At 34.3% G+C, this 25,668-nt stretch overlaps 1 protein-coding gene across 2 annotated transcripts; it reads right to left on the reverse strand.

The window, feature by feature from the left end:
- Positions 1-16,141: 16,141 nt before the first annotated feature.
- On the reverse strand, positions 16,142-24,318 carry LOC112697221 (uncharacterized). 2 transcript variants are annotated; one of them, XM_025750307.2, is made up of 9 exons: positions 24,089-24,318; positions 22,792-23,542; positions 21,229-22,400; positions 20,490-20,778; positions 20,155-20,379; positions 19,126-19,299; positions 17,723-17,923; positions 17,513-17,626; positions 16,142-16,646 (listed from the first exon to the last, which is right to left on the reverse strand). In XM_025750307.2, exons 2-9 carry the CDS (start codon positions 23,482-23,484, stop codon positions 16,311-16,313), a joined length of 3,204 nt encoding a protein of 1,067 aa, XP_025606092.1. In that variant the 5' UTR covers positions 23,485-23,542; positions 24,089-24,318; the 3' UTR covers positions 16,142-16,310. The 2 variants fall into 2 exon arrangements, with proteins under 2 accessions (XP_025606092.1, XP_025606093.1); XM_025750308.3 differs by having other exon boundaries at positions 23,847-24,277.
- Positions 24,319-25,668: the final 1,350 nt, after the last annotated feature.

The following is a 25,668-nucleotide window of genomic DNA, read 5'->3' on the forward strand; positions in this document are numbered from 1 at the left end:
TAAAATAATTAATTATAAAATTATTAATTTGATTTTCACTTAACATATATTGATTAATAATTTTGTTGCAGGTTTTAATATTGGTCCGAAAATAAAATTCTGGTGCAAGCCCAATTACATTCAACTTTGGTTTGATGCAAGAATATATGATGAGTGTGGCTGAATTGTTGTGATACTTATTGGGCCAGATTGAATGATTATCATAAGCCCAATTTCAAATCTTTGCTAATGTGACCCAATGCATGATCCGAAAATAATTCATCAGGAAAGCAAATGTTATCATTTGCTCTATGCCTTCCATCGGATCACATGGCTGAAATATTTTTGGGCCAGTTTTGATTATCATAGTTACAAGCCCAAACTAAAATTGCTTGAAGGCAAGCATGTTTGGACTGAAACCATGAAGCAAAGAAAACAAAGCTTCATTGCTTCCAACGGAATTCATTTTTAGTGGAATTCAAATTTCACTAAAGTGAATTGAATACATGCATGGGAACTATGAGAGAGAAATTGTGTTTGACATGATTGATTGCATTGAAGATGCACGCTACTCAGTATAGAGGAAAAGCAACACATTACAATTAATTTATTCTATTTCATTTAATTGCTTTCCTTTCAAACTCCATCTTCTCTCTCATTTCTCTCTTTCCTTCGGTCAATATCTAGGAAGCCATGGACGCTACCTCAAGCTACCAAAAGGAAAGAAAAGCACGTCTCAAGACCATCATAATGATGGCAAGAAAACATAACAAAATAAAAGTATGCTGTGGCTGAGATTTTCACCAAAAGTGGAAAGATTTGGTGAGGTAATCTCGAGCTCTTCATACTCAAAAAGAAAGAAGGAGATTCGGCCAGCAAGGAAGAGATTCTTGGAGGCATGGCTTGTCTCTGATTCTGCTCAACCACCACAGGAAGTAGCTAGAGTGACGAAGTGATGGAAGAGGCAGAGATTGGACCAGATGAAGCCATCATCATGAAGCATCAAGGGCCAGAAATCCATCTTGGAGAGCAAGCCAAGGATGGAGCGCTCGGATTGATGAAGAGTGATGACCAAGGAAGAACTAGAGGTATTTGCATGTTGGGTTTTGCATGAGTTACCTCTTCTCTCTCTGTGGCTGAACCGGTTCTGTTATGAAGGAAAAGAAGTTAAGCTTGGTTTTTGTTTCAACTGTGAAGGCTTCTCCTCTCTATAAAAAGGGGTGAACAGTCACGGTTTGATTCAAGGAGAAAGTTTGAGAGTGCAAGGCACAGAAGTCTCATAGCTACCTAAGCTTACAGATTTTCTTCTCCTTCAATATATTCTGTTTTGTAATTTTTCTGTTTAATTTTTTCATGTCTTGAGTCTCATGGAAAAAAGGCAAACAGTGAGGTTTGTATGAAAAAGCCATAGAGCAGAAAAAGGCAGAGAGTGCAAAATTAAAAGAAAAAGCCATAGATGTCTTAGAGTTCCTTTGTTCATCTATGTTGTGTTTCATGATTCTGTGGAAATCCTCTTATAAGTTAGGTTAGCACTTTACAGTTTGTAATCAGATTGATTATAGTGAAATTCCATCATAGTTGTGATGGAGACTGGATGTAGGCTGCATTGCACTTAGCAGCTGAACCAGGATATATCTGGGTGTAATCTTCTTTCTCTACTACTCCATTTCTGTTTCTATTGCACAGGAGCTAAAACCAAAAATATCTCATGCCAAGTGATGAGACAAAAATAAAAAGTCTCGTGGCTAGGAACGAGACAAAAACGGAAAAGTCTCCTCCAAGACCAGAAAGTGTAATCAAGCAAAAAGGGGTTAAGATTCAACCCCCTTCTCTTAGCCACTGAAACCATCAATTGGTATCAGAGCTTGGTCTCAAAGAGATCAAGCTTTACAGCTTGGAGAAAAGATCTTCATGGCAGAAAATAATGGCTCAAATCTGGTGTCCTATAACCTTACAGAAGGACAGTCAAGCAACAGACCGCCTCTTTTCAATGGGAAAAACTACACCTATTGGAAGGAGAGAATGAAGATCTTTGTGCAAGCATTAGACTACAGACTATGGAAGATTATCCTAGATGGTCCTCAATTTCCGATCAACCCAAATGCTGAAGGAGTAGTCACTCTTAAGCCTGAAGCAAGTTGGACCGAAGAAGAAAGAAAGAAAATAGAGTTAAATGCCAAGGCTGTTAATCTACTCAACTGTGCTATCAGCTTTGAGGAGTACCGACGGGTATCACGATGCACAACGACAAAGGAAATCTGGAATAAATTGCAAATCACTCATAAAGGAACACCATTGTAAAAAAGACTCGGATAGACATGTTAAACAGGGAGTATGAAATGTTTACAATGAAGGAAGGAGAATCCATTGATGAACTGTTCGAACGATTCAACACCATCATTGTGGGCTTGGATGCTATGGGAATAGTACATTCCGATTCTGTGCTTGTGAGAAGAGTGCAGAGATGTCTCACTAAAGAGTGGGAAACAAAAGCTTTAATTATCTCTGAGAGCAGTAACCTTGATTCCATGACACTTGATGATTTGAGAGGAAACCTTCTTGCTTTTGAAAACACTTATTTGAAAAAAGAGTCAAAAAAGAAAGGAATTACTTTTTCTTCTGTAACTAACCCCCTGGATGATGAATCCAGTGATAACTCCTCTGAAAATGAATTTGTGTTGTTTGCCAAAAAAATCAGGAAAACGGTGAAGTTTAAAGGCAAAGGCAGCAGCTCAAGGAAAATGAAAAAAAGACCTTAGCAAAGTAACTTGTTACAACTGCAAGGAAATTGGACACTTCAAATCTGACTGTCCCAAGTTAAAGAAAGAGGAGAAGCAAAAAGGGGGAAAGAAGAAGAAGGGTCTGATGGCATCATGGGAAGACTTGGAAAATGACTCAGACAGTGATGAAGAATCTGAGACCAAGTCACAGCCTTGTCTCATGGCAAATCATGTAGATCAGGTATTTTTTCAAAACCCTGACACTGAAGACCTTCATCTTATGATAGATCACCTTTCTGAAAAAATAAGATGTTTTCTGACTGATAATCAAGATCTTGAACAACAAATTGTCATTCTTAAAGCTGAAAATAATTTTCTCAAAGAAAAGCTAAGGGAGGCCGAAACTGCTTGTGATCTTGTGGAAGAAAATAAGCAGTTGAAAGCTCAACTTAGAAATTGTGAAAGTGATCACTCGGTAGTTGCATATGTAAACTGTTTTAAGGAAAATGAAGAGTTGCTGAAAAAGGTTAAAAGTCTTGAAAATGACTTAGCCAAATTTATTCAAAGTTCTAAAAATCTAAATCAAATTTTGTCTAGTCAAAAACCACTCTTCGATAAAGCTGGTTTGGGGTTTTATAAATCTGATAAGAAACCTTCTTTTAAAGATAAAGCTTCTTCATCCAATGACACAAGGTTTCAAGATCCCACATACTTTAACAAAATAGCAACTCCAAGGTTTTGTAGGTTATGCAATCGAAGCGGTCATTTTTCTGTTCAGTGTTTCTTTGGTGAAAGAATGATTGGTGATAAAGTTTACAAAGTTGTTTTTTATTACAATGATTTGGGACATAGGAGATGGTTTAACGTGAAAGGATCCAAGAAAATTTGGATACCTAAGGTCACTTGAGCTTATTTTGTAGGTATGCCTAGCATCCAAGAGGAAGGAAAATATGTGGTACATGGACAGCAGATGCTCTAGGCATATGATCGGAAAGACAACCTTCTTCATAAAGCTTGATGAATATGATGGAGGACTTGTCACTTTTGGTGATGATGGAAAAGAAAAGATAGTGGCCGTTGAAAAAGTTGGTAAAAAATTTTCATCTTGTATAAATGATGTTCTTCTTGTAAATGGTTTGAAACATAATTTACTTAGTGTAAGTCAATTGTGTGATTTAGGATTTGAAGTAATTTTTAGAAAATTTGTGTGCTTGGTTGTTTGTGAAAAAATTGGGGATATTCTTTTTGAAGCTAAGAGATGCAACAATGTGTATGGATTAACTCTTGAGGACTTGAAAGAACAAAATGTAACATGTTTTACATCTCTTGAATATGAAAAATGGCTATGGCATAGAAAGTTGGGTCATGCTAGCATGTACCAAATTTCTAAGCTAGTGAAGAAAAATCTGGTTAGAGAAATTCCTAAAATTAAATTTGATAAGGATCTTACTTGTGATGCTTGTCAATTAGGCAAACAAGTCAAATCCTCTTTTAAACCAAAAGATGGAATTTCAACCAAAAGGCCATTAGAAATGTTACACATTGATCTTTTTGGTCCAACTAGAACACAAAGTCTAGGAGGTAAACACTATGGTTTTGTAGTGGTAGATGATTATTCTAGATTTGGTTGGGTACTTTTTCTTGCTCATAAAAATGATGCTTTCCATGCTTTCTCAACCCTTTGAAAGAAAATTCAAAATGAAAAATATTTAAAAGTAGCTTATTTGAGAAGTGATCACGGAAAATAATTTGAAAACCAAGACTTTGAAAAATCCTATGATGACTTTGGAATTTCTCATAATTTTTCATGCCCTAGAACACCTCAACAAAATGGGGTTGTTGAAAGAAGGAATAGAAGCCTTCAAGAAATGACTAGGGCTATGTTATGTGAGAATGAGGTTCCTAAATTTCTATAGGCTGAAGCTGTAAATACAACATGTTATATTTTGAATAGGACAATAATTAGAAAAGGGTTGAAAAGAACTCCTTATGAGCTATGGAAAGGAACCCTTCCAAATCTTAAGTACTTTCATGTTTTTGGATGCAAATGTTTTGTGCTTAACAACAAAGAAAATCTTGGTAAGTTTGATCCAAAATCTTATGAAGGAATGTTTGTTGGATATACTCCACCACTAGCAAGGCCTATAGGATTTACCTTAAAGAACATAGAACCTTAGAGGAATCCATACATGTTACTTTTTGTGATTCTAACTTAATTCCCAGTACTGTGATAGATAGTGATTCAGATTGTGAAGGAGCTGGAACAAGCAAAGAAAATCCTAAGTCTGCCCAAATTGAAGAATCTGCCAGTCCAGAATTGTCTCGTCAGATTGGAGGAGACATTTCTATTTTGTCTCCTGAGCCAACACGAGAAACTGAAACAGTGAGACCAACAGAAACTCATCAAAGCTCAACACCACAAAGGAAGCCTAGAGAATGGAAGTCTACGAGGGGTTATCCTCATGACTTCATCATTGGTGATCCCTCCCAAGGAGTGACAACAAGATCCTCAACCAAAAGACAATCCGAACCAAGCAACTTTGCATTTTTGTCACAAATGGAGCCCAATAATGTGAAAGAAGCTCTTGAAGACCCATCATGGGTCAAGGCCATGCAAGAGGAGCTTGCTCAATTCGACAAGAATGAAGTTTGGACATTAGTACCTCATCTGGATGGTAAGAAAGTTACGAGTACTAAGTGGGTGTTTAAAAATAAACTTGGTGAGGATGGACAAGTTGTTCGTAACAAGGCTAGATTAGTGGCCCAAGGTTACGATCAAGAAGAGGGAATAGATTTTGATGAGTCTTTTACTCCGGTAGCTAGAATGGAAGCAATTAGATTGCTTCTTGCCTATGCTGCCCATAAGGGTTTCAAAATGTTTCAAATGGATGTAAAATGTGCTTTCCTTAATGGCTTTATTGATAGAGAAGTGTATGTGGTACAACCCCCCGGTTTTGAACATAAAGACTTTCCAAATCATGTTTTCAAACTAACCAAGGCTCTTTACGGTCTTAGGCAAGCTCCAAGAGCTTGGTATGAGAGGCTTAGTGCCTTCTTATTAGAAAATGAATTTCAAAGGGGTATCACGGACACAACTTTATTCATTAAAGCATCTAATGATGATATTCTTCTAGTTCAAGTTTATGTTGATGATATTGTGTTTGGATCGGCCAATGAGTCCTTGTGTGAAGAGTTTGGAAAACTCATGACTAGTGAGTTTGAGATGAGTTTAATGGGAGAGCTTACTTTCTTTCTTGGTCTCCAAATTAAACAAACTCCTAGTGGTACTTTTATTCACCAAGGAAAGTATGCAAAAGAACTTATCAAAAAGTTTGGCCTAGAAAACTCTAAACCAATGGGAACACTAATGCATCCAAACAATAAACTTGAAAAAGATGATGATGGCGAAGATGTGGATGAAACACGATATAGGGGAATGATTGTTTCACTAATGTATCTTACATCCTCTAGACCGGATATTGTTCAAAGTGTGAGTGTATGTTCAAGATTTCAATCTCACCCAAAAGAATCCCATCTTTCGGCTGTTAAGCGCATCATTAAATATATTAAGGGAACATGTGATTATGGCTTATGGTATCCAAAATCTGATGATTTTTGTGCAGTAGGATTTTGTGATGCAGATTATGCAGGAGATAGAGTGGATAGAAGGAGCACCTCCGGCATGTGTTGCTTCCTTGGACGCTCACTCAACATGTGGTCAAGCAAACAACAAGCCACAGTAGCTCTATCCACAGCTGAAGCTGAATACATATCCGCTTCTGCATGTTGCTCACAATTAATTTGGTTAAAAACGCAGTTGGACGATTACAAATTAAAGATCAATAGTATACCATTATTTTGTGATAACATGAGTGCTATAAATATTTCAAAAAATCTTGTTTTGCACTAAAAAACAAAGCACATTGAAATCAAATATCATTTTATTAGAGAACATGTGCAAAAGGGTACTATTCATATTCAATTTGTAAAATCTGAAGATCAACTTGCTGACATTTTTACAAAACCCCTCTGTGAAGACAGATTCTGTTCTCTAAGAAAAAGCTTGGGAATGTTTGATTTAAGTTCTGTTGAAAATCTGTGAAATTCTAACTCTGCTCAGTTTTGTCTCGTAGGAATGGACGAGATAAAAATACAAGCATGTTGGAGAAGCTGTAATTAAGGGGGAGGCTGCGCAGAATTTATCTCTCATGGGCCCCACAAAATCTCTTTGATCCCACCTTGACCTTTTGATTGGTCTCTCATTTTATGATGATCAAAATCTTTTTGTTGTCTTATCAAATCTTATTGGAAGTGGTTATTGTCAAATCAAATCCCTCTTTCCATCTAATCCATTGATTCTAGGAAACCACTTTTTCAAATTCCTGAAAATCCCTTGGTTAATAACCGCGCCATGATGATCATTAACTTCCCTTTCCAATCAACATTTAATGCACCTCTAACTTCTCTCCACTCTCCACACTCTTCGGCCATCTCTTCTTCTTCCAACTCCATATCTTTCTCTTCATCATGAAAAAGAAAACGGCTTCTAGGAAAAGTGAACGCATTCGCCTTTCTCAAAAGACCCCCTCTCCACAGACCCACACTCATATCCATATTCATTCTACATCTTCATCTTCTCCCTCACCACCATCCAAACATACGGCCACCATGAGAAAGAAGTAATTGCCCACAAAAGCTCAGGCCGAGGCAAAAACAAGGAGCCAAGTGTTGAGGAAGAATCATCTCACACCTCACCCATTACATCACCACCACCATCACCGAAGAAAGCCACACCTGGGAAGAGTGCTCAGAAATCAAAAGGATTCATTCTACACAACACCATGGAACCGGCAAATCTGGAATCCTTGGAGTTCAAGAATAAATTTGCCAAAACACACTCCCACTATGACCCTGCCAGATTCAACTCTTGCACTTCTTATGAATTCCACAAAGAAGTCATGCAAAAGCGTCATCTCTGTCTGACTTACCTTGTCAACCTTGAGACTCTCTCCAATAAGGGAATAAATGTCTCTCCTCTCTTTGAACTGCTTCAATGGACTCCTCTGCTTCACATCCAAAAGCCAGTTTATCCAGGTCTGGTTCGTGAGTTCTACGCCAACATGAGACTTATTGATGGCACCATCCATTCATATGTGAAAAGAGTTCACATCACTCTTAACACTGCCACCATTGGAACTGCCTTGGGATACAAAGATGAAGGGCCAAGAGCATACATGGCCGAAAGGTGGGACTCACAAGTCGGCGTCACCCATAAGGTTGTTCTTCAACACATATGTGAGCATCTCTCAGGCTTGGATGGAAATGTTCCTACCCACAAGGCTCTAGGTTCCACCAACTCATTGCTTCACAGGATCATCACCTACATCTTAACTCCTCAAAGCGGGTCTCACAATAGAGTAACATATTCTGACTCCCTCATCTTATTTGCACTTATTACATCTACTCCCATTTCTTTTGGTTATATTATGATCCGCCATATGTGGGACTCGGTCAAGAGCACCAAAAAGGCAAATTTGCCCTATGGTATATTCTTAACCAGTATCTTTGAATTCTTTAAAGTTGACCTTTTGAATGAGGCAGTAGAGAACAAAGTGTCAATGGTCAAAGGAGGTGGAGCAGTTAAAGGAACCAAAAGCAAGAAATTCATGGCTTCAGAAAGTGAGTTTGAGGACAGACCTGAGTCCTCCAAGACCACCAAGTCTATCAAAGAAATTCTCACAGAATTTTCAAATATGTCAGAAGTCATGGTACAATCTCATAAGGCTGCACGTAAACTAGCATATGAATCTGAAAGAGCATGGATGAGATGCAAAGATAGAGTGGGTCTAATACTGGAAAACTTGGAGAAAGATTTGGGAGTTGATAATGAAGAAGATGAAGGAGAATCTGATCTGCATTTATCTAATGATTAAATTTCTGTTTAAGTTTAGGATATTGGCTTAATTAGACTCAATCTGTTTCTTTATTTTGTGTTAAGATACTGCTATAACTCTGAGATACTCTGTGATACTCTGTTTTGTTTGGTTATATCTTGCATATCTTATTTTTTATGACAAAATTTTAATTGCAGGTGCCCCTTTGATGACAAAAGGGGGAGAATAAGGTTTAAAAAAATTGAAACTGGAACAGGGGATTTGAAACTGGAACAGGGGATGAAATTTTGTGAAAATTTATGATCACCTCTGTTGATGATTAAACAATGCTTTTGGTTTATGTTGATTGATAATGCATTCGGTTTATCTTGATTGCTGCCATTATTTGATGTTTATCTTGGTAAAATGTGTTTACTACTTACCTTGGTAAAATGATTTATGTTGGATTTATTTTTGGCAGTTCTTAATGATGAAAGTTGCTGTGTTTGGAAAGATTAAATCATGATTGAAAAATATTTTTCCTACCAAGATTGCTCTGATTTATTGAAAAATATTTTTGAACAGCAAGATTTCTACCAAAAACAGATTTTGATTGATTATGGTGAGTTTGAGCAGAAAATTAAATTTGTGATAGCAAATAAGTTTTGTATATCATTCAAATCTGCTCATAAATCAAGCATTTAGCATCATGGAATGAATATGCTAAATAACATTGTTACTTGAAACTTGATTAAATTGTTACAGGTATAAAGCTTCCCTTGGTAAAAATGGCATATATTAAGGGGGAGCCATGTGACAATTTGAAAGGGGAAGAAATTCAAAATATTCAAAGGGAATATTCTATACTCTAATCTTTAATTTCTTTCCATTTCAATTTTTAATAATGTTTGTCATCAAGGGGGAGATTGATGAGTTTGGAAAACTCTAAATTAATATTTGTGATGGCTAAACATTATTAAAATAATTAATTACAAAATTATTAATTTGATTTTCACTTAACATATATTGATTAATAATTTTGTTGCAGGTTTTAATATTGGGCCGAAAACAAAATTCTGGTGCAAGCCCAATTACATTCAGCTTTGGTTTGATGCAAGAATATATGATGAGTGTGGTTGAATTATTGTGATACTTATTGGGCCAGATTAAATGATTATCATAAGCCCAATTTCAAATCTTTGCTAATTTGACCCAATGCATGATCCGAAAATAATTCATCAGGAAAGCAAATGTTATCATTTGATCTATGCCTTCTATCGGATCACATGGCTGAAATATTTTTGGGCCTGTTTTGATTATCATAGTTACAAGCCCAAACTAAAATTGCTTGAAGGCAAGCATGTTTGGACCGAAACCATGAAGCAAAGAAAACAAAGCTTCATTACTTCCAACGGAATCCATTTTTAGTGGAATTCAAATTTCACTAAAGTGAATTGAATACATGCATGGGAACTATGAGAGAGAAATTGTGTTTGACATGATTGATTGCATTGAAGATGCACGCTACTCAGTATAAAGGAAAAGCAACACATTACAATTAATTTATTCTATTTCATTTAATTACTTTCCTTTCAAACTCCATCTTCTCTCTCATTTCTCTCTTTCCTTCGATCAATATCCAGGAAGCCATGGAAGCTACTTCAAGCTACCAAAAGGAAAGAAAAGCATGTCTCAAGACCATCATAATGATGGCAAGAAAACATAACAAAATAAAAGTATATTGTGGCTGAGATTTTCACCAAAAGTAGAAAGATTTGGTGAGGTAATCTCGAGCTCTTCATACTCAAAAAGAAAGAAGGAGATTCGGCCAGCAAGGAAGAGATTCTTGGAGGCATGACTTGTCTCTGATTTTGCTCAACCACCACAGGAAGTAGCTAGAGTGGCGAAGTGATGGAAGAGGCAGAGATTGGAGCAGATGAAGCCATCATCATGAAACATCAAGGGCCAGAAATCCATCTTGGAGAGCAAGCCAAGGATGGAGCACTCGGATTGATGAAGAGTGATGACCAAGGAAGAACTAGAGGTATTTGCATGTTGGGTTTTGCATGAGTTACCTCTTCTCTCTCTGTGGCCAAACCGGTTCTGTTATGAAGGAAAAGAAGTTAAGCTTGGTTTTTGTTTCAACTGTGAAGGCTTCTCCTCTCTATAAAAAGGGGTGAACAGTCACGGTTTGATTCAAGGAGAAAGTTTGAGAGTGCAAGGCACAGAAGTCTCATAGCTACCTAAGCTTACAGATTTTCTTCTCCTTCAATGTATTCTATTTTGTAATTTTTCTGTTTAATTTTGTCATGTCTTGAGTCTCATGGAAAAAAGACAAACAGTGAGGTTTGTATGAAAAAGTCATAGAGCGGAAAAAGGCAGAGAGTGCAAAATTAAAAGAAAAAGCCATAGATGTCTTAGAGTTCCTTTGTTCATCTATGTTGTGTTTCATGATTCTGTGGGAATCCTCTTGTAAGTGGATTAGCACTTTACAGTTTGTAATCAGATTGATTATAGTGAAATTCCATCATAGTTGTGATGGAGACTGGATGTAGGCTGCATTGCACTTAGCAGCTGAACCAGGATATATCTAGGTGTAATCTTCTTTCTCTACTACTCCATTTCTGTTTCTACTGCATAGGAGCTAAAACCAAAAATATCTTGTGCCAAGTGACGAGACAAAAATAAAAAGTCTCGTGGCTAGGGACGAGACAAAAACAGAAAAGTCTCCTCCAAGACCAGAAAGTGTAATCAAGCAAAAAGGGGCTAAGATTCAACCCCTCCTTCTCTTAGCCACTGAAACCATCAACATGATACATGACAAAGCTCAATGACGTCGTTTGATTCATGTAGCCGACTCCACTAGTAGAACAGGACTTTGTTGTTGTTGTTGTTGTTGTTATATATTTTGTCTATCTATCAATTATAAATTTTTATTTATGTCCTACATCAGAATTATATAAAAAAATAAATATAAAATTTTAAATAATTAATAATATATATATATATTACTATTTGATATGTATATATCGGGGTTGTATCATATGAGAATAATATTTTTATATAAGAATGTGAGGATACATTTTATAGTTATTGAATTAGTTTTAATGTATCATATGAGAATAACATTCTTATATAAGAATGTGAGAATACATTTATAGTCATTGAATTAGTTTTAATGGATGAGATTAAACATACATAATAAATAATATATAACTAATGCATTTGATATAGTAATTGAATTCATGAGAGAATACATTTAATAACCATTATATTTATAGTTATTATCTTTGATTTTCTTAAAATATACCTAATAAATAAATTAAAATAATTAAAATTCACATAACTATAAAAATAACATAATTTTAAAAACGCATATAAGCAATTTAAAAAATTGTGTGCTAAATAATTCTGATTCGTTTCTATAAACGTATCTACCACCTTCCATTCTTCTTCTTTTTTAATAATTAAGCAATATAGACAAAAAACAAATTAAACATACACTATTATAATTAATTTTTTTTGTTAGTTGTTTGTTTTGATAAGGAACAAACATACATTAATAACCATATTGAACAAAATGTTTAATTTAGAATTGGGATAGTAACTCTCACCGTCGTTTTCTATTTCTTATTTCTTTAAATATTTGTGTGACAAAAATAAATCACTAACACTATGTTTGGTTCAAGGAAAAATAAAAAAAAAAAAGAAAAAGAATAAAATAAAAATGAATAAAAAAAATTTTTTTGTTTGGTTGCTAAAAAAAATGAAAAAAAATTTGGTGTGAATCCCATTAAATTTTTTTGTCATCATTACAAACAAGAAAACAAAAAGAAAAATGTTATCTTTGTATATTTACAATATTATACATAATTTTATTATTATTAATATAAATTTAGTTTTAATATATTATAATAGTCATTCACATTTAAACATTATATATTTATATATGTATTAGATAAATAATTTAAATAAAATATATAAAATTATAATGTTTTATAATATTTATAAAATACAATAAAATATAAATAAATAAAAATATTTATATTTTATTTTATTATAAGAATATTAATGTAATTTTATACCATTATGATTTTTTTCTCATTTTTCTTTTCATCCAAACAAAAAAAAAATTTCTCTCTATTTTCTTTTCATCCAAACAACACATAAATAACTCTATTTTTCTTTCTATTTTTTCTCTTATTTTCTTTCATTCTATTTTTTTCTATATTTAAACAAAGCCTAAAAGATACTATTAAATTATTTAATAATTGAAAAATATGTTTAATAATTTATATCCATTATAACACTAAATAAACAAAAAAATTATAATAATTGAGTATAATATTTTCGAACATACAATTTTTCATAATATAATTTCTTTTCTTAGAATATTATTTTAACATGATAGAGAGATAGTGAATCAATTTGATAATATAATTTTTTTTATCACCAATATTATTATTATTATTATTATTATACAAACTTTTTAAGGCTAATAGAGTATAATATAAGAGTACATATATTTTATAATAGTCCAGCTACACATCCAAATCTTTTTAGCAATCAAGTCCAACCAAGTTGGACCAAACTCAACAAAAACCACTTTCATTACACCAGCATGTACGAATGCGCTTCACTAACGCAAACATATCCTTCTTTGTTTTCGTATTCCTTCTTCGTCTTCACGTTATTCCTTCTTTGTCTTCGCATTCCTTCTTCTTCTTTGAGATCTTCCTTCTTCTTCTTCACGTTCCTCTTTCTTCTTTCTTTTTCTTCTTCTCCGCGTGTTTTCTCTCAATCGTTGTTCTTTTATTGCTGATGTTGTTGTTGCATTTTTTCTTTTCCTCTTTAGTTTAATTGAGGTTCATATGAATTTAGAAATGAATTCGATGTGTTTTTGTTGATGATTGAGTCTTTTTAATTGCTTGTTCAAAATTGAACTAATTTTAGTTCATTTGTGTGTTAAATGAGGTTCACCTGATACTGTTGATAAGTATTGACCAAATTTTTTATTCTTTAAGTAATTTTGCTTCATTTTTTAGTTTAATTGAGCTTCATTTGGATCCACAAATAGATTGAATTTATTTTTCTTGATGATTGAGTCTTTTGTACTACTTGTTCAAAACTGAACTAATTTTGGTTTATTTGTATGTTAATTGAGATTCACCTGATACTACTGTTAAGTATTGACCAAATTTTTTATTCCTTAAGTAATTTCGGTTTATTTCTTAGTTTAATTGAGGTTCATTTGGATCCAAAAATGGATTGGATGTATTTTGTTGATAATTGAGTATTTTTTACTACTTATTCAAAACTGAATTAATTTTGATTCATTTGTGTGTTAATTGAAGTTTGCTTGATGCTTCTATTAAGTATTGACCAAGTTTTTTATTCCTTGAATAATTTCGATTCATTTCTTAGTTTATTTGAGGTTCATTTGGATGTAGAAATGAATTTGATGTATTTTTGTTGATGACTGAGTCTTTTTGACTAGTTGTTCAAAACTGAACTAATTGAATAAAATAAAGTAAAATCTAATGCAATTAAATAAAGTGATAATAAATAATTTTATCCTTCTTTGCTAAAAAATTATAATTCCTCATTAGTTCTAAATTTGAAATTTCTTATCCATATCCTTCCAAACTAACAAATACAAAGAGCATATATAGTATGGGCTGACTCAAAATTTAACAATGCTAATTATAATTTTAAAATTTTTTTATAAAGTCATATATAAATCATTGTAGCATTTAATAAGAATGATTTATTTTAACAATTTAACTCACAATTTAGCACATGCTGTATGTCATTAGCTTAATAAAATTGTTGCTCTTTGCTAGCATCTTGTTCCTGTATAAACATTTAGCATGATTTTCTGATACATGTTTAAACATATGTATTTTGTAGGAGTTCTGTTACATATTTAAGCGATTTATGCAACCAAATAACTAAGTCATTTAGTTTACACTGCGCAGGGTTTTGTCTTTTTCTTCTTTCTCCTTCTCCTCCTTCTTCTTCTTCTCCTTCTCATTTTTCTTTATCTTTTTTTTATTATCGTCATCGTCACCACCATCATACCACCACATCTATCTCCTCCTCCTCTTCGTCATCACTAACAATATCAATATTTTGCTAACATCTTTATTGATTTTGATTTTCTGTGGTGAAATCATTAAATAATTTCGGAATAAAAAATATTATCAAAATAAAACCATTGTATAATACCAAATAAACTGAAAATTGTCCATTATATAAATTCGAATTCATAAACACATGCGTCTCAAATGAACCAAAAATATTATCAAAACGAAACCATTGTATAATACCAAATGAACAAAAAATTATCTATTATATAAATTCGAATTCAGAAACAAGTCAAATTTGAACAAAAATACATCCAAATCAATTTTGGATCAAATAATGTCATCAATATGACAAAAACTCTTTGATAACGATAACGACGATACATATTAGAAGAAGACAATGACAATAACGATGACAACGACGATGATGATGATAGAGGAGAGTGATAAAAAAGAAGGAGGAGACGAAATTCCAATAAGAGGAGGCCAGGAGAAGGAGTTGTTGGTAACAACAACGACGAAATTGAAAAATAATAAAAAAAAGAGAAAAAGAAAAACGCATACATGAATTTAAAACAAACAAAAAAACCAAAGAAAGAAAAAAATAAAAAAAAAAGCGTGTAATTCAAATCACTTTGTACTTATATCTTTGCCATGCCTCTTATACACAAGAATTAACAGGTTGCAGTCAGATCATGTAAGAGGGAATTTCAAATTCATAATTTTGTTGAAAGTTTTCTCCTATAAAGACACTTTTAAAAATGTTCGATATACTCTCTCTGTTAGAAGCACTAGGCAGTGTCTCAAGATCAGAATTGATGTAAGAAGCTCTCACATTTGATTGAAAATATTGTTCAATAAAACATCATATATCCACCATTACTGACATACATGGATAATGAGAAATTAATTTAATTTAGTAGCACAATTTAGTGTCAGAAGCACTAGCCGGTATCTCAATCTCAGATTTGATATAAGCTCTCACGTCCAAAAACACAGAAAAAAAAATCAAACCAAAAAAAAAAAGAATTATGTAATTTTTTATTTTATTTTTTGGTTTATTCGTTTTTGACAATAAAAAAAAAATATTTGAAAAATAATATGTAACTTTATAAATAAAAACACAAATTCTGTACGGAAAAAAAAAGAATAATAAGAAAAAGAAAAAGAAAACTGCAACATCAAATCTAGAATATTAAAAAATTTCAATGTCAAAATTAAAAAAATTCCTGCATTAAAATTAAGAAATTTTTGTAGTACACGATTAAGAAATTTCAATATTATTTTTCATAGGAAGAAAAAAAAAGTGTGTGGTCTTTCGCACTTGTTTGTAAGCGCTTTTTGCTAGGTTTAGACTAATTTAATTGATAAAAATACTTGAATGGATAGCAAGGCTCATAAAAATATGTTAAAATCCAACGGTTAAATTGACAAGATTTAATGATTTATCACGCATAAGAAGTTAGAAGTAACTCAAGAAAACTTACACCGGTATAAACATATCCCTCGTTATTTATTTGTTATTTAATTACATGCAAGCAACTATCACCACACCAGCTTATAATACATGTGCTAAACCTTGAGGGCATTATTTTACATAGTGGCATCTAACATTAGTTACACGCAGATAGTAATATTTGGTTTCTGAAAGGTTACTCGCTATTCGTCCAGACATCCCTGAGCAATTCATATCTGACATTGGATTCAATGCGACAATCCTTCAACTTCCAGTTGGGTTTTACTGATGCTGGAGAGGAGGAAGAACCATTAAATAATATAGAAGATAATGGAGAGCTTAATTCATCGAGTTCATCGTCACTTGTGTATGACTTCCTGATAACGGAAGATTTACTTCTTCTCAGGTAAGATTCGCTTCCAACTTCCGCGGTAATGCTTGCAATGGAAGTTGCAGGGGGAGGTGAATATGCGATTGGAGCTGCAATGCATGGATAGTAGTTGACAGACTCATTTCCATCTTCGAGATCATCCTGCATCAAATTGAAAACGAATCTATCGATCACAAGCCTTATATTAGCAGCATTAAAAAAGAAAAATATTAGGTGACCAATACATTTTCTTTATTTTTGTCTTACCTTGGAATCAACAATAGACATCTTTCTCTTTTTTTTTTTACTCTAAAAGTGTTGGTCTACTAGTATTTCCCATTAAAAAATAGGCCCATTTTGTATCATTTTTATTTGTATAAAAGACCGAATGCTAATGCGATCCGGAAAAATTAAGAGTATCCTTGAACTCTAAAAACTAATCTTAAACTCTAAATTTTAAACCTTAAACTCTAAACCCCCTAAGCTCTAACTTTTAAACCCTGAATTTTAAACTCTAAATCTAAGTCATTGATATAACATATAATAAATAAAGAGTTAAGATTTGTGTAATTAACAAGAAGTGCAACACAGGCGGGTAGCCATATAAAAGTAATCAAGTTAGGGGGTTGCACGATCGAAATTTTTCCAGTCAACCTATGGGCCTATTAGGCATGTGCAATTAGGTTGCTTCGGACTAAACCCAACGCAGCCTTAACTAGTTGATCCCATAAATGCTATGTATACACTAAAATCAGTCACCATGTATTTGTGTATAAATACTTGTGTATTTCAATGTGTATTCTACACTAGTGGCTGATTTTGGTGTACACCTAACATGATTGAGTTGATCCTAGTATATGTCTGTTATGTTAAACAGTGTCCTAATCATTATGCCTTTTTTTTATACATGCCAGCATTTATCCAACATAACCTTTTTTTATAAGCTAAAAATTGTGCCATGCTATAAATCCTATATTGAATTGTGTACCAACGAAAAAAAAAGTAACATGAAAGTTCGGTTATCTAACCTGTGAGTCCAGAGCTTCAAAGACAACAGGTGGAATTGGATCGGGGCAAAATTCATCCGGGACAAAATTCTCCAGAATCTTCTTGATAAGTGGTGCACTAAACATGGGACACACCTTCAACAACAAGAATTGTTCTACCATGATTTAGGAGAAGAAACTTATAGAGAAGTTAACAAATGATTCGAGAAAACTGCAAGTTCATTGCCTAACCTCTTTCCTGATGGATTCGTTTAACAGCATATCCTTAGGGAGCATCATGAGGTCACTTAGTGCATTGAGAAGATGGAAGGCCTTGAATGATGTATTTTGACTTCCATCACTGCTGTAATGGTCATCATCATCTTTATCTTCAAGCGCGTCATCATCATCGATACCAAATAGATCAGTCAGCCATCTAGACCAGTTTCCAATCTGACAATACAGATTTAAAAACCACATATCAGTTAAGACACGCATCTTCACTGCCATCATAACAATGAACTACATGGTCACGTTTGTTATGCTGTTAAGCATTCATCCTATACTGCTATACATAGCCTACTTTTTGAGGCACATCTAAGACAACCACACATCAATAGAAATAAAGGAGTAAGTTGAACATCTATATCTGTAGTTTGCCATTAAATTCATGAGAGGATGACAAAATATTAAGAGGCGGCTCGAAGCACAAGCCTCCTGACCTCGTAAGATCTGGGGACGGTGGATGTAGGCACCCTTATCTGCATCTTCAGTTAAGAGAAAGGGGAGGGGGGGCATAACAAATGGAGAGATTGTCTTGAGGATTTGAATTCGTAAGCTGGTTATGAGGCAGCAATCTTACCCGTGCACCAAGGCATAACCTCTTGTCTAAATATTAAGTTCGTGTTATTGAGAATGTAGACGAACTAAAGAGAAACTATGTTATCTGCACTTGAATGATATATAATTATATGCAAGAGAAATTATACTACGATTACCCACAAGAAAACATAATGCCTACTGTTTCCAAAGAAAAACATGGTGCACCAGCAACCTGAGTTACACAGGATCCACGGAATGATCACACCAAAGGGTGTAATAAAGGATTGCAAACACGAAGGAGGTTGTTTGAAAGATGCCCAAGATTACTATTTACAGTAGTGCTAACGGCCAGTGACTAACTTCTTAACCCAACTACTCACTCTCCTTTCTCATCAATCTGTTCTCTGTAGCTCTACAATCCTGTCTCAGCAGCTGCCTCTATTATCTTTGTACAAAAACACCTCAATTGTTGGCCACATATCAATTAACGGCAAGAGCAGTATGGAAGCCTTGAACAGGAAGAGAATCACCATAGATGCTAGGAAGTTGACAAAACAACGGTCACAATGAATCATGAACCGGAGAAAAACAGGAGCAAACATGCAGTAGGTGGAAGAACATCCAGGGTCTTAATTATGATAGAGATCCAAATTTCAGGAACTCAGAGCAAAAGGATAACCGAAATATCATGTTCTTATAAAAGGTTGTGCGTGCAGTGTAGTAGTCTAGTAGAGAAGTTAAATACTAGAAATATTTACAAGACAACTATATTGGAGACTCACTACTATAAAAATATTGAAATGAAATTAAGCTATTAAGATCCGATAATTTACCGCCGTTTTCAGCTGTGCACCAGCTCCAAAGCTTGATTTACCAGGTGGAATGGGGAGGACCTTAGGATCACCAATGGGATCAGATACAGGATCTGTTGGGATGTCGTCAGCAGATTCACGAAGGATGGCATTGAACATTGCAACATCTAATCTTGCCACACACTGCTCCATTATCTAGATCAAGCAATAAAAGTGCATGCTATGGTAATTAGTAGGGACAATAAAACTTTCTAATTCATTTTTTGACTGCGCTGACAAACTTAGATACAAAATATTGATTAATATAGGTATCTTTTTTTTTTTTTTTTTCGGAAGGGGATGGCTTTACACTTGAGCAATTTGCCCAAACCATACTTTTCTCACTCCTTTCTTCTCAAATGAGTGGAGGAACTATGCTACAAAGATTTTTAAGAATGCGGATAACTTATAAGTCAGTCACCCTGATTCATAAGAATCCATATTGGATATAAATGGTACCCCTTATTGCTTCCATTACCAAAGTCAAAGTAGATCCATTTTCTACCAGGAAGAGGATAGAACAAAACTTAACTGTACAAATATGTTGCGATTCCCCAAAAACGAATCTCTTTAATTTCAGACATTAGACTTCACAGAAATGAGTCTGGAGAGAAAAAAGGACCAACATGTTTTGACTGTCATCACATTTTTTACCATTGATTCTTTTAATTTATAGTTCTATTGACAAATGAATACATTTTTTCTTTAACACAATGTCCATTTCAAAGCTCTTTCTTACAATGAAATGGATCCTTTCATGTAAAGATTTCATAAAAATTGATCATGTGTTTATTTTTGCCATTTTTTAGAGTATGTAGTGGTTCCCTTGGTCCCATCTTTTTTATCAATGGTAGAATAAAAGAGATCAGATCACATGAATTTTCACGAGGAAACCATTGCCGTGAAACAATGTACATCAAATAGGTCAAAATACAAAAGGTATTAAGATGAAAAACTCAAGCCCTCTAGTGCAAGAGGGGAAGGGTCAAAGAAAGAACTGGATAGACTAACCAATCTAGGAAGAAGAGACAAACAGCCACATTCATGCCCTCCAGCTCGAATGGGACAGATCCTATCACAGGCTTCTCTAAAAGCATTCTTCCAAATGTCAAGTGATAAATCCCCTTGCTCTTTGTCACATGTGGTAGACATTCTTCTAAAGCTTTTCTTTGATGCAGAACTGTCATTCCTGCTGATGAACTTCGCATCAGCAAGCTGCATATGCGGAGTCAAAGACTGAACAGGACAGAACATAAGATGTTAGATGCCAATGGAAATTTCATATTAATATTGTGCTTGTATGGAAGCTATATGATTTAAAGAGAAGCAAAAAATTAAACAATTACCTGCCACCATATTGATTCCACAATGCGAGAGAAGATCCAAGCTTCCACCTTTTCTAGTGCTGAGATGAATACATTTGGGTCATCCCAGCTGCCAAAAGCACCATATGCTGTCTTCTCACTTTTCCTAGCAGATAGACCTTTCCATACCAATGGTTGAGCTATTTTTCCATTCCCCTCTGCTCTCTTCCTTCTCATACTATAACCGGTAGGACTTGATGGTGCCATGTCTCTGGTGGATTGGCTTATAATTATTCTCAACACAATAGAATTAGATAACCAAAATGTCAATCTGTAACAACATGCAAGAAGAGGTCGATCAGTATGCAGTTGTCACAGCTTATGATGAACTATGATTTTCACATCATGCAGTAAGAATAGGAAGACATTGTTTGGCCAACCTCTAATAGTCAATTGATCCATGTCAGTTAAGAATTTTATGTAGGACGTCCAATTAATTTATCATATTGGAAAAGGATCATTACTGAGAGATACGGCTGTTTCAACGTGTAAAATTTTCTTCCGGACTTGCCAAAAGAAAAATTATATATAATATATATATATATATATATATATATATATATATATATATATATATATATATATATATATATGTTTGGCATAAAAGTTTTTTTTTTTTCTCTTTTATAATTAGGATAATGGGGGTATGAAATAAATTGCTCTAACCATTGTATCAAAGGAAAGAAAAAGAAAGGAAAATTGCAATCTATATCAAATGTACCTTGGGACATCATTTCCACAAGCTTTTGCAACAAGTGCTAAACCTGAAACAGCACTTTTAGCAGCCCCAGACCTTCTTGCTTGAATATTTTCTTTACAAGCATGAAGGTACATCCTGGACAGGCGCCGAGCTGGGGCATGAACCTTACTGATGGAGCTGCCATGCTCAGCAACTACTGAATATAAAGCAGCTTCAATGGCAGCAGCCTCTCTTAACTCTCCCTCAAGCATCTTAATCTTGTTTTCCAAATTCTCAACCTTGCTGTCAAAAATGGTCGATCTGGATTCCCTTGGATAAATCTTAGCATCTCTTTTGTCATGGATGTTCCCTCCATTGTTTTGTGCATCTCCTATATGGCTTTCTCTTACTTCAGAAAGATGATTGCTACTGAGTGATCCAATACTCCTAGCTGATTCTGTTGATGACCTCACCGACTTCACGTGCTTTAATCTCTCACTTCTCATAATATTACTGCCTTTCAGATGACTCTCTGACCCACCAAGATAGTATAAATCGCTACTTAATGAAACTTGGTCTTTCACACCATGAGCCATTGATTCATTTCCTACATGGTTTTGCATATCCAAATCAGACATTTCATTTCCATTACTGTCCTCAACAGAACTACAATAAGATTTAGCACTTCCTTCCCCCTTCATGTGAGATTCGTCAGCTTCACCATGCAGCTCATTCAATTTGTCATTGATTTCTGAACTAATACAGTTTACAGAGCCTGGAGTCATGTCCACAAAGCCATTACTAAGAGATGTAGTGTTCCTTGAATAGATATCAATAGTACTTCCATTACTGTTAGTTTTAACATCTTCAAATTTATTTCTACAATTAGCATCCTCTTCAAAATCCTCCTGATCCAAATTTTCATGATCACTGTTTGTGAACCTGCTCTTGGAATTTTCCTCCAAGGATGGGGAGGAAGAATCAACAACTTGCTTTTGAATTGTCACTGGGCTGTGATTACTAGTATTCTCCATAGCTGGTTGACCATTTGCCGGGCTTTCGATATTAGAGGACAGATCTCCGGATGATGCATTAGATGAACTCTCTAGTTTCTCACATGTATCTTGTTGCAATCTTTCAACCTTTGTTTCTGATGCCAAAGTATGCTCCTTTTCATTACTATCTTTGTTTCGGGTTGCTCCATGTGCTCCATTCTGCAACTCAGCAGCTATTAATTTATTGCTTGATTATACGTTTATAACTGTTATTTTTCTAAAATACACTAGATATATCAAGAAAGCAGATCGTGTGCATTTGCATGCTGCTATAATACTAATAGTAACATGACAATAGGTTTGTTGTTTTCCTGGCATTGATTAATAAGAACAACATTATGTGAAACTTTGAAAGGATCCATACCATGCCAACGAGAAGATGTATGCAAAGAACCTAAAATGTTGTTACAACATTTCCTATTGCAGTTGCTTCTATCTCTCTACATTTCATGGAATAGTGCTAAGGACTGTATACACAATCTCAAACATAACCATAGATATAGTTAGGCAAAGGACATACTGCTATGAATAAGGGGGAAGATATGGGTACCTCTGCACAATGAGGAGGTATACTCCCACTAGTTTCTGGGGTAGTAGCTGCTACAATAGATGAATGGGAGGAAACATCATCATCAGTAAAGGAAGCACTCTCAGCTTCCTCAGCATATTCTTCATTCATCAATGTAGACACAGAGTCACCACCTTTGTTGTCCTTCGATGCCTCTTTGGGATTGCTTTCCTTGAACGAGGACCTAGTCCGATGCTTTTCGGTAGGCTCGATTTTAACATACAAAAGCGGCTGATCCGTGTTTCTGTAGTTCCTCTTGCAGTTCAATGGAACACTAACACTCAAGGGCTCCTTAAGAACGCCACAATCTGCCAAGTCTACAATGGCAGTTCCTAGCAACTGACCTTTAACAATCTTATCTCTTCGAGGCTCATACAAATTGAACTCCAAGTAATTCTTTTGGAACACATCAGCAACACTATGCTTGGCAGACATGTCCTTCAACAGAGTCACATGAAGCCTAAATGACTCATTAAACTCAATTTTCCCTTCACCTGGGGAAACAGGACTGGTAGACCCTGAAGAGCGCTCGCCGTTCTCCCATTGTATCAACACAGAACGAAGGGACTTGAGAGATTGTGATGGGGGCCATGGCTTAATCTCTTGAATGTGAACAAGGCAATCGATTTGCACGGTGCCACCTCTCCGGTTCTTCCCTTTTGAGCCTAGAACCATGGCTGCCACTCAAACTTCTTACTTTCAATGCAGTTGAATTCGTCGAATCACAAGACCTCTGAATTCAAACAGAATGTGCAAGAAATCATATTGAGACTTGAATTTTAGAAATTATATAGGAGGCTGTTAACTCAAATTAAATTATAAATACTCTGGAATTGGAGAAACAAAACGAGTAAATTTGGCAGTGAAGTCTTTGGTGACTTATCTTGGACTTCAAATTGTGAAGTTGACGAAAATGTAAAGAAAAGACTGCTATAACATACTTCAAAGGTTGAAGATTTAAGTGCACTAAAAGCTAATTGGTGCAGTTACCAAGAAAACGCCACCAAAAATGAAAAAGGAACTGCAAAAAAGCTTACTCAATTGAAGCACAGGTGCACGAGATTCTTTACTTCCGAATCAGAAATGAACAGATCAAGCAAGTGCTACAAAGTACTTAGTGGAAAATGGCTACAAATTGAAGCTTCACGAGCATAAAAACATATAATGCAGACCGTGGAGTCCGGTTACAAGTGACAGAAGAGGGAGTAATGAAGACGTTGACGGAGGAAGAATGCTTGGAACATAAGGCGAGTGAGTAAGCGTAAATTACAGAGCTTACCGGAAAAAGCGGTGGCAGGTGGGAATGGGATCAGGAAGGTGATAAAGCTAGCTGGAACCGCTGCAAAGGGGACAGCATTTCTCTGTCTGTGTGCCTCAGAAGCTGCAAGTGAATGAAAATTGATAATAGAATTAGAAAGGGAAGAGAATGTGTTTACAATAAAATAATAAAAAAAATTGTATATTATATATACGACTACAAGAATTGAAAATATGAAAAAGGAGGACCATAATATTTTGCTGAAAAAAAGTGGCTCATAAGTCATAATAATGACTCTGATAAGAAATGTTGTTATTGTGTACAATAACGACGTCAGCAGTAATGATTATTAAATTAAAAATTTACTTTTAAATTTTTAAATATATTTAAAATATTAATATTTTAATAATTTTAACTGTTAATTTTAATTAATATATTATATATATTTTATAATTAAAATTATTAAAATATTAATATATTTAGTGCATTTAAAAAAAATTTATATTTAATTTTTAAACAATATTATGTATATATTAAAATTAATTATTAATATAAAATATATATTAAAAATAAATTAAATTATATATATTTTTATACAAATAAGTTAGTCTGATTTTGGTCTATGAACATCTTTGTTGATTTTTTAACACAATATCGTTGCAACCCCCTAATAAATTACGAAAAGCGCTCTTAAATCATGAAAGCGACTCATCACCTGAAAATTAAGGCTTTGGTAAGTATTAGTAAAGGTGGAAACTCAAGTGAAGTTGACTTCACTTGAAGTTGACAACTGAGAGTCGTTGGATGAAAATTTAGTCAAATCAGTCAAATCATTTAACGATTCTCAAGTATCATCTTCACGTGAAATCGACTTCATCTGAGTTTTCACCATTAGTAAATTAGTAAATAAAAAACATATAGGATATATCGTTTAAAAGACTAGATTTGGGAAGTGAGAGACCCACGCGAATCAATGGATCGTGACCCAGAAAGACCAAAACAGTACGCGAGATGTGCGCGTGCACTACACGTTATACTGAACCGGTGTGGGATGCGTCGGCGTCAGGCTTGAACAGTTGAACTTGTTCTACAGTCTATACACCGACACCAAAACCAAATACCAAACAGGCAAACACCAAGCGGATGCAAATAATGTGCTAAAAACCAAGTTACAATGTATCTGTAATTCCAACATAATTCCTTTTGGACCCAAAATTTTTTTTCAGAAAAAAAAAATATTTTTTTTTCAAAGAGGGAAAAAAATACTTGCAGTAACAAGTGTTATTTCTGTTTAAATTAAGAAATAAAGTTATATTGGAAAAAGAAGAGATTTTTAAAGCATAGATCATTCTCTCACTCGGAGAGTCACACACACGTACTATGGCTCTATATTCCACTGTCTGAATATAATTCAGGATTGGAACCTTGTGCTGTTTGAAGAGAAGCCATTGAAGGTGAAAATTTAGGTAGAGTTATTTTCATGGGAGATTGATTATTGAGAATTATTAAATGATAATTTAGTTAAATTTATCAAATTATTTAATGATTCTTATTAACTTAACCTAAGTTTTCATTGCCGATAAATCATCCATTCTTACCAA

This window comes from Arachis hypogaea, chromosome 6 (assembly GCF_003086295.3).
Source record: "Arachis hypogaea cultivar Tifrunner chromosome 6, arahy.Tifrunner.gnm2.J5K5, whole genome shotgun sequence".
In the NCBI taxonomy this organism is placed as follows: Eukaryota; Viridiplantae; Streptophyta; class Magnoliopsida; order Fabales; family Fabaceae; genus Arachis; species Arachis hypogaea.